The sequence below is a fragment of the Pseudopipra pipra genome, chromosome 1 (assembly GCF_036250125.1).
Source record: "Pseudopipra pipra isolate bDixPip1 chromosome 1, bDixPip1.hap1, whole genome shotgun sequence".
NCBI classification, from domain to species: Eukaryota; Metazoa; Chordata; class Aves; order Passeriformes; family Pipridae; genus Pseudopipra; species Pseudopipra pipra.
In genome coordinates, this window is record NC_087549.1 from 92109273 (window position 1) to 92123151 (window position 13879).

Sequence of the window (13879 nt, forward strand, 5' to 3'; positions counted from 1 at the left end):
TGAAAAACCCCAAACCCAACAAAAAAAACCTGTTTTGGTTTTCTTTTTTTCCACACAGGAACATTAACTGGAATAGGCAAAAAAACACTTCATAGCTTTTTGGACAGTAAGAAAAATGGAAGAGATGTGAGCCACAGCTTTCCAGAGACCAGCCCAACAAGAGGTTGTTCTATATACAGATAATAAAACTTCAGATAAGACATACTCAATTACAGCTTCTGAAACAGGCTGGAGAGAACTTGTTTTGACTCAAATTAAAAATAAACAGATGTAGAACCCCACTGAATCCACCTGGAGATGGGTTAAACTGAGAGAGAAACCAGTTAGGGGTGTTTCTCTGCTCTCTCTCTTCTCTGCAAGTGGGTCAACACCATGGCTTACCCAACAGGTGCAGCTCCCATGTGAACACTAGAGGCACATGGGGCCAAGATCGAGGTGCACACCATCACCTCCTTCCTTTAAAAGGAAACAGAGGTGTGTAGGCACATAAGGAGGTGATGTGATGTGTGCTCCAATGCCTCTAGCAGCCTGAACTACTGTACAGTTCACCTGTTCAGTGCAAACACAGCTCTTGAAATATGAACCGATGAAGAACTTTTTTCCCTGAAGAAGCTTCTCTTTGCTCAGGCAATTAAGAAATGTAGTGGAATCCATGATAAAGTGCAATCTGGGATTTCACATCAGAGGTTACAGCAGTCAGAGATATATTTTAACACACATATATGACAGTTCATTTATGAGACCTCTGATGTCAAACTTTGACATCAGATATCAACCTTCGAGATCTTATGGGCCACAAAACTTCATAATATGAATACCTAAGCTGAATGCTGGGTTTTTCCTTTCCATAAACCACAGCTTTGAGATTGCAGCATTCAGAGCCCTCTCCACCAAAAGAAATCTTCTTATAAAATATGAATATGCTAACACACAAATCCAGTTATGAGAAAACTACAATCTTGCACGGATTATCCAGCTTTCGGAAGGAAGGAGTCACAAAGCTGATTGTTTAAAACACAGTAGGAATGAACAATCAGACTATGACTGACTTAAAAGACCTGAAATAACTACACTGTCTGAGGAGAACACGCTTTATTCCCCTCTCAGAGCACTGAAAACACATAAGTTCATCACTAGCACCAATCAGAAGACATTTCTGATGCAGAAATGAAATTTTAAATAGCAGAAACAATCACCACAAAAGGCTCTTTCAGGTGATAAAAAAAGAACACTACAGCTTAGATGTAAAAGCATCCCTCCTGAACAGTGTACTGGGTACTTTAAAACTTGCATTCCTTCTCAGCTGAGGGGCTTGCACTCAGATGAATCAACCCTGTAAAAATGAGATTCCTGCTTCTGTGAAGAAGCCAATTGAGCATCACAGTACAAAATGCAGAAAAAAAGCCCAAACCAACTCCAAAATGCAAAAAAACCCCAAACCAACTTCACAAAACAAAGGCCCAAACTCTCATATGTTCTCAAATTATTTACACTGTCCAATGTATTAAAAAGAGTTTACCTGCATATTTTGTGGTGTTTGATTCATCCATGGACCAGAAGCAGTGATCAAAGGCAAACACCTGCAGAAGCACATAAAGAGAGAAATTAGGATCCTCTGGCTACAAGACATTTCTTTTAAAGCAGGACATATCTGTGACTGTGTAATTAGTCTCTACTGTTTCTGTAGATCCTAAATCAGAACTGTAAAAAAGCTTCATCAGCAGGAATACTTTCATGAAATCTTGAGAGCTGCAAACCACAATACTTCTTTTCTATCTGTATAATGCTATACTAAATACTCCTTACTCTATCCCTTAATGCAGATTTCAAAACACAGCCAAAACCAAATAACTAACTCCACTCTTCTCCAGGCACTAACACTAACAAACATTTCTGCCAACAGTAAGGAAACAGCACCACAAGGACTAAATATAAAGAATTTGGTGAGATGACTATTTGGCAGACATCAACACAATATGCACAGAAGTTTTACCATGGGATGGACTTCTAATACTCAGTGAAGATCATTACTACTTACAAGCCTTAAGGAGCAAATAAACAGTATTAGATTACCTGCCTAAACTAAGATTACAGTTCTGCATCTCAGCAGAGGAAGCTCAGAAACTACAAATAGAAAATGTAGCTCTATTAGAGAGACAAGCTTTCAGAGCCTGCTCTAATAAAAAGATCACTTAAAATCACTTCAGTAAAGAGTTCCAGCTAGGCAGAAATTGAATGAGGTTCAATATTGTGCTCAGTGGGCTTGCAGAGCTGAAACAGTGTCCTGTAAAACCACTTAACACATTGGGATTTCATCCAAGTTCCTTTTTCTGCACATTTGGGAACATCATGGTGTAGACATTTAACATTGTTTTTTTACAGCTTTATATGGCCACAAACACACCTAAGCTGCAGTGTATTTTCCACATTTTGCCATGATAAACTGACTGTGGATGAGTTAACGATATAGATTCTGGTTTAGCTTTCTGCTTTGGGAGCACAAAAGGTGGGGAAAATCTCAAACCACCTTTTCAATAAAACTTTGCCTGGGTCAAAATTTTCTTTTCTTCCAATAGCTGATCCCCTTAGTGAGACAATCCATGCATGTCAATGTAGAGCAATAGCCACAGGTTCTGTTAGCAGAAACACACAAATTCACTAGAGAAAAGTCCTGAGGTGAGGAAGAAGAAGGATAATTTTCTTTTGGCTTTTGGGAATCAAGAACATCTTGAACTCCCTGCAATTCAAAATTACAATGTGATCTAATCTACAGATATGTTGTAATCTAATCTAAGACATCTTCCCAAAATGTCTATTGCTGCAAATATTCCAGAAGGATAAAACCAGGTTAGCACAGTAACCTCAACTCTTTCCCTTTCCTCCAGGTTAATGGAAAACACATCAAATGGCCTGAGAGAGGACTCAATACTGAGACAACACCTAGTCCACAAGAGTGAAATGAGTTCTGGAATTCCCTTCTGAAAACAAACAAACCCATAATAATAATCTAAAGGGAGGCCTGAGTCATTACTGCAGCACAAATAGAAAGAGACAACTTCATGAGTCAGGTTGTTCCCTGATGTGACTGAGTCAAAGATGAAATTTGGCCACTGAACTGCAAGTAAAATGCAGCAGTTACTTCACTTTGTCTTCAGGCATCCGCATAAGTAGGGGGCACTTTAAATTACTTTTGTGCATTTGATCATCATACTTCAAATCTAACCATAAAAACCTGCCATCAATAAGAACCCTCTAACCCTTTTCCTAACTTCTGTAGTCCAAGAACCACTGTTTCTCATCTCATATTCTATGGAAGTTTTCCTCACAGGACTTAGTAACAATACCTAATCTCTCCGATGATCAAACGGCAAGCAGTTCAATTACAAAAAAGGAACTCTATTATAAGGATCCAAATTTACCAGATACCGATTCTTCCCCCTTAAAACTAAGCATTATCTGCAGTGGATCACAGAGACCAGTTAAAAAGGTTACCCAGCTACACATGCTCATGTGTAATGACTTAAATGTCAATACAGCAGTACTGTAGGCCAATTTAATCTATTGTCCTATGCATTTTCCCCTTGGTTAACACGGAAAATCATGTCAGGATCATTCAGTGACTTCTAATTTAAACACTCATCTTGCAAAGAGACTCTTAAAACTAAAATATGTGCTTATAGCCAAGAGTTTCTTGTAGAAAAGCAGTTTTTATTGGGATTTTTTAAAAGAGATAAAAATTGGTCAGACTGATTTTTAAAAGGTCAAAAATGATTATGCAATAGGAAGATTAAAATTCTGCCTCTAGATAAAACAAATGTAAATATAGCATTTTAGTATGTTTTCATAACAAACATAAAAAGCCAGGGCATGGCTTAGTCTATTTATAAAATCTGTTCTGGAAAATTGCCAAATCCCTCTAACAGAAGTAACAAGATGACTTTTTTTTTTAAAGAGTCAGGCAAAAAGGCAGAAACTGCTAGGGTATGCACTATCTGTAAAACATGTAGAGCAGCTGCAGCAAAATTCCTCTCTCCATTAATACTGGCAGAAGAATACCTAAAAATTACTTTGATTAGTGATGACAAAACAGCTACCTTGAACATTTCCAGCAACCATACTTTAAGGAAGCACCCAACCAAAACAATTTTCTGGGCAACTCAGACCTTTGGGAAAACAGATTGCAAATGCAAGAATTAACAGGGTAAGAGATAAGGCATACAAGAGCAAGATACTTGGTCCCAATCAGTAAGGCTCTTCCATGCGTACGTGAGGAAGGCATTTTACAGGAAATACCTGTAGAACAGTGCCCTACGTGAAGAGTGACCCTTCTACAGAAAAGATGATCAAAAAGATAACTATTTTATATTTTTCTAACCCCCAGTGCAGGAATGGCAGAACATGCAGTCCCAAGATGAGCATGCAAGCATACTCAGGGTCAAGACACAGAATCTATGCTATGAAAAAGAAACCTTTTAAGTCTTTTCTAATGTGCTCCCTTCCTTCTCTCATCTTCACTGATTATTCTTCCTTGAAAACAGAAATTGTGGGTATTACTTTTTCTTCTGACAGAAGTATGCATAATAATAATTTTTTTTCTTATTTTTTTTCCCTGAAGAAGGTATTAAACCCCCTGTCAACATGACTATCAAAGCTATCAGAACTTCTGTTAACATTCAAGTCTCAGACTCAATGGCCAATACTCAAACTGGGCATTACTGGGCATTGAAAATGCCTTTTTAGCAAAGATTTTTACCAGCTTATATCAAAACCGTATCAACCAACTATATCAAAACTACTATTGAGAAATATTTGAACAGAGATATCTGTGACACAAACAGAACCTTTAAACTTCAAGCACCTCATATGAACTAGTTTTTAACTACATTTTGGAAAATCTATTCCATTTAGGTGCTTAATATAGAAGAAAAATAAAAGGCAAGTATTTTTGTATGAAATTGAAAGTTTAAAATTGCTACCTTTATTTCCACTAAGATTTCATGAACTTTCAGTTATTCCTCTACATCTCTGTGACTATACAGATGAGTATTTCTGCTTTCCTACTGCTCTGATGTCCATTCCATAGCCATTGTACCAGGAAGCTTAACAATTTTCAGAAGACAAGCAAAATGGGAAACCCACGAAAGACAGGTATACATCTACCTCATATGTCTGTATTGGCATTCAACTACAAGCAGATTTAAGTTCGCACTGGTGTTGGCCAGTTCTCACAACTAGACCCAAAATTATTCTGGGCTTTTAAATTATATAGGGAACTAACAAACAAGCCTCAAAATTTTCTTATTTTTGCAAGATTCTATGTGTCATAATTCATCCTAGCATCTAAAAGAGAAAGTTAGATAAAAGGAAGCTGCCAGGAACCTGCCACGCTAGAGTAGGAGCTTATAAACAAAAAATTTTGAATGGAGGGATGAATAGCGTAGGTTTTCTCCCAGCTCTATTATTCCAATGTTTGACATTGCACAGTATTTTTAGTCTGTATTGTATGACAGTTGTAAAAAAAAAGCTTAGACTATTATTTTAGACATCTCAGAAACAGTCAAGTAACAGACAGAGCTACAAGTAATGCAACATGACTCACCAGGGCACAGTCTTGCACAATTGGAAGCCCACAGTAAAAATAAGTATATGAGCTAGAGTAGGTACTCATTATATATTCATTATAAGAATTTTACCTCACAAACATTACAGCACAAACATATAAAAATGGAAAAGTTATGAGAAAGAATTAGCTGGGGAGTGCTAGATCTTGGTACTACTGTATCCAGAGTCATTGTAAGTGCTCACATTACCCTAAGTAAAAAGAGTTATGTAGGCCATTTCCAGGTTAGAGAGAATTGTACTTTGAGTGCTAGCAAACATTGGAAATTAAACAAAAGACTTTTTCTGGTAACCACAAAGTTTAAGAAAAGTGGAAGATATGTGGCTTTGATTCCTTCAGCAAACACTTACAGCAGTTTAAGACAGATGTTGGTTATTTTGCTAAGGAGACAGCTAGAGGTTATGGCTTCCTGAAAAATGGGATGCAGGTCCATGCATCCATTGTGCACATCAGTGAAAAATCTGGAGTTTTGTCTCAAAATCACCTGTACCTGTGGCTTAAAAATGAAATTTTGGGTCTTAAACTAGAAGAGTCATTGTGTCTGACTGCTACACAGCAGTAACTTCTCACAGAATCTGAAAAGACAGCAAAGGGGTATTCACATTTTGAACAGCCAAAACAATGTTCTGCAGAACTCATTTTCATTAAGCCCCTAATCAATGCTTGAGGAATTAATAATTTTAAGAGTTTATGTATGCAAGTATACTCCTGCGAACTACTTATAGGTAATGAGTACCATATCCAATACTAACTGCTTGCCAGACTAAGCCAAATTACATAATTAGTTTTAAAAAGGAGTTTAATTTCACATTCATTATTGTTTTGAAGCCTAATTCTCAGTATAGGCTAGATAGAGTTTGGGGTTTGAATTTAGCAATGCATTACCCAGATTGAACATTACCCCTAACGTATTGTCTATGCAGCTATAAAATATTGCAAATGTATGGCTAATGTTTAATAGCCATTGCCAGCTGACCAATAGACAGCCAATTAATCACATTCTGCTTTCATTGAGAAGCAGTCAGTCTGACTTGTTAGGTGACTTATGGGACTACCTGGTTCCTAAAAAGAAAAGGAAGGGATAACTGAGGAAGGGAAATTTTCATTCATGGGGCAGCTGTTCCTACATGCCTATTACAACTGCTGATGGAGATAAGTAATAAAGGAGATCCACAAGGAAACAGCAAACAGAGTCTACACCAGTAAGCTTAATGTAAATGGATGCCATTAAAGAACTGATTAAAAAAAAAAAAAAAAGTTGGTCACTGTATGACAAACACAAGACCTACAACAGGGCTGAAGAAGTATGGAAAGAAGATGGCCTAGGGCACAGCTCACAGATCTCAGGTCAGAACAATCATTTTACCTTTGTCACAAAATTATACTTAAATGCGATGTTTGTAGAAATAGCAAAACACCCTAATATCCTTATAATAAATTTTCTTATCACAGCTTCTGAGGTACCAAATTGAAGTGGCAAAATAATTCATCCATGGCTGACGATAAGCTAGTTCATTAAAGACAAAGAGAATTCCAATATTTCTAAAATTTTATTTTAAATAAACCTAATTTCAAGATCAACTACGTGCAGTACCCTAAAAACTGTATAAATCAAGTAACATTCACAACTCATATCACACCCTCACAAACTCAACAAAGTCTGTTTTCCACTGATGGCATGAACCTTATTCTGTCTCAAACTGAAAAACATTTCACATAACGTCAGAAGTTTCAGCATTATAGCTTGAGGATATTAGTGACCATCCAACTATACCTAACAATAATGTGACATTTACGCACAAGTATGCAGCTGTTCTGGTTTTGTCAAAGAAATATAAGGCCATAATTGAGCTTTTATGTAACGTTGAGAATAACTTTATTTGCCTATAATAGAACATGAATAATGTACTGCAGAAAAGGAAGGCTCTTGTAAAAACCACTTTTTTTCAGGTGAAATTACAACAGAAAGGAGGCGGGTTTTTCCTTTTAAAAGAAAGGTTTAACAGTGATCAAACTCTCTTGTGTTAAATATATCAATTGGCATTGTTAGAAGAACTTTATTAATTTCTTAATATAGGTACACAATACTTTTCTCCTGCCCTTCCTCTGCACTACAGTCAACACAGACAATCCTTTCTAGGTGAATTCTGGTGTACCTTGGCAACTTTTACACTAATTATTAATTTCTGACTATCATCCAGTACAAATAAAAATTATTTGCTTCTCATTGGATGCATTTTGTCACCTTTTAAGAACAGTATTTTAACTTTTAAGCAGAATTGCGTGCAATGAAATGTTTTACACACAATACTTGTTTACTTTTTCAAATATTTTTATGAATGCCTTAAAATTATGGCTTGTCCTTGTCGCAGCTTTAACAAGTCATGTGCCTTGCCTGCATGTCAGTTGGATTAAAATATATTCTTCTGAAATTATTAAGTCTTTAACTTGGAATTATGGGGAACAGATAATTTTTTTAAAATATCGAAGATGTATTGACCTATACTACAGCAATATGCCCAACTCTTCTGCATTGCTCAACATTTTCAAGCAGTTACAAATGTATAAAGAGACAAAATACTTACCTTAGGTGGTTTTCTAGATGATTGGCAAGAAAATCAGCAATGATGACAAGAAGCATGAATATACCATTCACATAAAGAGAAGGCAGCAAAAAAAAAAAGAAAAGAAACAAAGTCAGTGAATGTCATCACTATCTGAACTTTTTTTTAATCCACAATGAATTTAAGAATAATCAGATCAGAAGATATTTAAATGACATATCACAGATTTTTAACCAGTAAGTACTTAATTACTAATACAGTCCCACATTAAAAATAAAAGGTCAGATTCTTTATGGATATAAAAATCAAAGAGAACTGAAATCCAGAAAGTAGACGAGAATCTGTTTTGTCATGGAAGTCGACACACAGCCCATCTTTGGTGGCAAGTAAACTGAGCCTGCAAACTGGCAGACCAAGGTGCCAGGGTGAAGCCCCACTGACTTCAGCAGTGCTACACATGCATGACCAAGGTAAAAGACAAACAAATGTTTTTTGTAGAGATTATAGAGGTGTGAAAAAAAATAAACCTGTGTTCTCCCTGGCCACAGAAAACCTACACAGAGCGTAAGAAACCAACGCAAAAGCACCATTATCTTTCATTGCACATAACTATAATGAGTGCTGTCAGAAATAAAACAGGGACTACAAACCCCTAGTCTAAAGACACCAGCTCAGAGTACTTCAACTTGTCCTTAAATGCATTTATGCTTATGCTGGCAGCCATATGGTCACATTGTAAATTAAATCAGTTTGAGGATTTTTTGGTGGGATTGGTTTCAAGTGAGATCACTGCACTGTTTCATTATGCTGCCCTGTCCTCATTAATGGCAATGCAAGAGGGGAGGTGAACATACAGTGCAGAATTAGACTGACAAGCCATTCATCAAAACCACAACCTGAGGCATATGTTTAAATTATATATTAAAATAAGCCTGGTATGATACACAGAAGAAATTTCCAGTTGCTCTTCACATAAAGGGGGAAAAAAGCATGGAAGAAAGAAGGAAAAATAATATGGATGAAGACAAAAAACACAACCAGAAAGGTCCACAGACAAACAACACAAGCAGAGAACACTGTAAGGTTTATGAGATAAGGGTATGGATGAAAGGTATTAGCAACAGACATACTACACAAAATTCAAAGATATCAAGAGGCTACACTTTCACTGCAGAAACACGTGGGACCAAGCCATGCTTTCATCCACCAGACTATGCATACCAACTGCACCAAGTCGGGAGGTGGAGGTGGGGGGAAGACAGAAAACACTTTGAGCAGTTTTCTCAGCAACCCACAATACAAGAGCTCAGCAAAAGATGCCAAAGCGACGCAAATCCACAAACACATCTTATGCAATCTTTTCTGCCTACTCTCAGCTTGTACCTCAGATGACACGTCTGCCTGAACCAGAAGTTACATATCTGGTACACAGTACTGGTGTAATGCAAACATCGTTTGCCTCTGAGCTAAACCACTTGCTGCAGCTTTACCCTTTCATTACTGGTCCCTACTCAGGCTCAGTCCATGGTTAGCTCATGTACAGGTGGCTCAGAACTTGTGCAGAATGCACTCTTATCTAATTGAAAAATACATTTAGTTGTACTCTGCATATTTTCATTTTAATCATCGTTTTCAGATATGATGCAAGTCCAACGTTATCAGCCTGTCCAGACAGAGTCCCAGCACCAGCTCAAAACTTTGAAATGAAATTCCTACTGAAAGAAGTCATCCAAGGTCTTTTGGAAAGCTTCTAAATACACTCATATCTTGAAAAATAATTCCAGAATACATCAGCTCTCTTAGAGAATTCCTGATAAGACTGCTGTACGGCTTCAGTGGAAGCCCTAAACAGTTTAGTTGAAGTAAAAACCAACACAAAGTTTATCAACTTCTTTTTTCTTTTCTGAGATCATTCTTATAAGCCCTAATTGGAAAAGGTATGGAACACAACTGAAGTAAACAAATGGTTTGACACATTTCTTAAAATGTTAACTGAAGCAACATAAGCCACTACCTTTTTGGAAGTCTCATCTTACTCTGCTTTGATGTCCATTTCAAAAAAAGCGTAATAGCCACTTTTTAAAGTCCTGGTGGACAGCAGAGCTTCCCGGTAGCATCACTGATCTCAGGGGTTTCAAAGCACAGGGAGCTGCAGCTTCCTACCATAATGTCACATCCTGCTGCTCCAAACTCTCAAGACCAACTTAAGCAACTCCCAACAACTCCCTGCATCACCAAGAGCAATATGATCAAAGGCCTCTGGAATAAGTCAGCTATATTATCTCACAAGATAGATTTTTAAGCTATTTGGAAATTCCAGCTAACCAACTCAGTGTAACCATTATCCTGGCAGTGATTCAGGTGGAGACACTCCAAAATACTTACTTCAATCAAAGGACTCAGACTAATAAATAAAGAACCGTGTACAGTTTACCAGAAATCACATCTGTGGCAGCTTAAAGATGTGCTATAAATCCCTGCATTACCCTCGATCAATTTTTCACATACTTTTTTTGGTCTGTTTTTTTATTTTATTTTAATATGTACTTCATGGTTTCTTTCCTTTCCTAGAAACCAGCAGCTTTCAGCTTCAAAGGTAATTGAATTTGTCTCAGTTTTTTCCAGTGACCACAGAAACATGGTGACTCAGTGACACAGCTGGGGCTGGGGAGGCAGGGACACACACACAATACATGTATGGACAAGAGACCAAAGATACAACAATTAGAATGTTCATTTCCAAGAATTTTTAATTACATGTCTAATCATCCTTGGTGTCAATGATAAGATGTAAGTAGTACCTTTTGAGTGACAACAAAATCTCCTCTAAAGTGGACAGTTAGTATACACTTCAGGACATTATCAGAGTTACCTAACCTTTTAATGCATCTGCACAACCACAGATTTTGGGTTAACCTGATAGGCATCTTCAACCTGCACTCTCAGACAGAAGACTGACTTTTCTCACATGCCTGGAACTCAAAACCCAAGTAAATACCATCAAGAGCCTGGAAAATATTCTCATAGGCCAGGAGAAAAGCATGAATTTCAATGACCACAAAGCTTCTGAACTTGCTTCTGCCTTTGTCCTTAAGCCATCATGACTTTAGTAAAATATCACTAGAATGATTTTCCAGCTTTACCGAGTAGTGTGTCTGGTGTTGGTATCTACTCAGGCTTTATCTTTCACAACAGTACTAAGCCTCTCCTGTCTTGCTTGGCTAACACACATGAAGACCCCAGACTGTGTAGCTACCTAAAATTTTAAGCCAGATAAAGAGAAACAATTTATAGAATATGTGAATGTAAACTTCTTTTCCTGTTGTCCCTTGCTAAAATTAAAAATGCTTCTCACATTTGCCAAGAGAAGTGACTCACAAAACGTCAGTTCTCATGTTCTATGTCAGAACATGAACGAGAAGCCTTCTTGACTGCATTCACAGTTTCTCCTTAACAACTACCCCACTGCCTGTAACAGCATATCGTGAGAGGAGTGCACTTTGCTAGTAGTTTAACAACAGCAAAGGTTGTTTCTTCTTTTTTATCTTTTTAACTACCTACATTCTCCCCTAGGAGTCTTCTTTTGTCATATAGAAAACTAGTCCCATGCAATAAGAAGCAATAGAAGACACTCTTGCACTGTGAGCATCCAGAAATGTGTGATACTGTCGTCTTAAAGACTTCATAACTTTCAGAACAAGAACTTTCTTGTCCCTTAGCTAGTGTTGTCAGCATTTCCAAGCAAATGTCACTTCTACCAGAAGGAAAAACCTTTTATAAATCAAAAAAAACTTGGCAGAATTGTTTTTTCTCTCTATTGCATATAATGGGGTTTCATCACCCCACCCGCTTCTCACCCCCGGTTAAGAAAGTCACCTTCAGTAGGGACAAGGCACGATCAAAAACAAGAACGTGGGTGTAAAACCTGGTTCTCCACATTAAAGGAGACAGAGACCAGGGCATCTTTGAAAAACAGGTCTCAGATTATTTGGAACATTCACACAGCCAAATTCATCTCCAATTCAGTTCTTCTAAGAAGCCAAGTAGGTCACAATCATACTATAATGATTTCAGATTTTGGAAAGTATTTAGTGGGATTTTTCCTTTCTCACATTAGTTAATCAAGATGAAGCAATCATAACCAGTTATGTTAAATAACCACACATAGTATCTACGAATGAATGAATCAGATGACTTTGCAGCTCTTGTAAGCTGACTATACCAAAAGTCATCATCTAAGACTGAGTTTGAAATCCCCTTTTGCTCTCACCACATGTGCAACCACAGCAAATTCATGGTACTCACTGATTTCCCAAATATATAATTGTTTACATTTAAGTGGCTACATAGTCATTGATGCACTCTTCAGGGTAACTGGTCAAAAGAATTATTACAAGCAACTATCAGTATACGAGACAAGGGAGAAAAGTCTTCAGGTTTTTATATGATGAGTTGAAAAAAGTCTTCCTCTCTCCTCTGGAAGTATAAAGATGAGCAAATTGAAAAGATCATTGTGATAAAAAATATTATTTCTTACATTTCACTGCTTTAGCACCTCTGGAATCTAAAGACCAGTTCGTCAAAACAAATACTGCAGTAATATTAAGTGGTTTTAAATTTTGTTTTGTTTTCTAAAATCAGGCTGCCTTACAACTCAGGCTGAGTATATCACAGCAGTGTGCGTTTGCCTCACTCAAAGGCAGAGTGCAAGGAAACAAACCAGTGGCAGGACCATCAGAACAAGTGGATAGAAGTAACAGCACTGTTTGTTTATGCATGTGTAGGAAGCTTTCAGGGTGGCTGCAGCACAGACAGCAGACACTCAGCACTCCTAACTGCAAACAATGTAAATTATGTAGAAGCAGAGAGATACTGTTTCTCCTATCTTTCACAGTAAGATCATATAGCTCTAGGACCCTTCCTTGTCTCATAGTTTATCACTACAGGCTGTTACTTGCAGGCTTGATACCAAGCATGTTAAAAAGTGTGGCTATATATTATTGATGGACACTGTACTAAACTACCTAGGAAAAGATCACAGGCTGCCACAGTAACACTTTCAGATGATTATATACTGCAAACTACTGGCAGTATACCATTTTCTCTACAAAGAACACAGAAAAAGGACATTTATTTGCCCATTTCCCCCATGAATTTTCTAAATGCAGAAGGAGACTGAAGTAGATGGCAAGGGCGATGCTCTTAAAGGGAACAGCATCCCACCTTTGTGCTTGTCTGGGACACCTCCTGTACAGCCAACTAACGAAGCTGGCACAATTCAATACCAGGATTCCTGGAAGAGTGACTTTACATACTGTGTGAGCACACATATGTACAGAAATATAGATAATTAGTTATTTTATATTCTTGCACAAGGTATCTATTTAATCCTCCTACCCAGCAAAAGTCTGCTCTATGGACAAAATAATCCTTTGAAGAACAGCAAAAGGAAAGCATTTTAACAAGCAAAGCAATTTGAGCAAGTGCCTGCATAATAAGGTAGTAGCTGATCATAATTAGAAACACCACGAGAAACAGATGCATATTCTAATAAGTTGTTCTCACATGCTTAGAAAAGTCAGACACCAAAATCAGAATGACAAATACTGCAGTGCAAGTTAAACAAAGTAGACATTACAGTAGCAGAGTGACTTCCATGACAAAAAAGAAGAAAATGCCTGGATATTTCACCATA

At 37.3% G+C, this 13879-nt stretch overlaps 1 protein-coding gene across 9 annotated transcripts in view; it reads right to left on the reverse strand.

The window, feature by feature from the left end:
- KIF13A (kinesin family member 13A) overlaps positions 1-13879 on the reverse strand; it is a 106756-nt gene that overhangs the window by 57971 nt on the left and 34906 nt on the right. For all 9 annotated transcript variants that reach the window (XM_064665383.1, XM_064665347.1, XM_064665355.1 and 6 more), the window contains exons 3-4: positions 8206-8218; positions 1520-1580 (exon numbers count right to left, since the gene is read on the reverse strand). In XM_064665383.1, coding sequence (XP_064521453.1) covers positions 1520-1580; positions 8206-8218 — 74 coding nt within the window. The remainder of the gene's footprint in view (positions 1-1519; positions 1581-8205; positions 8219-13879) is intronic.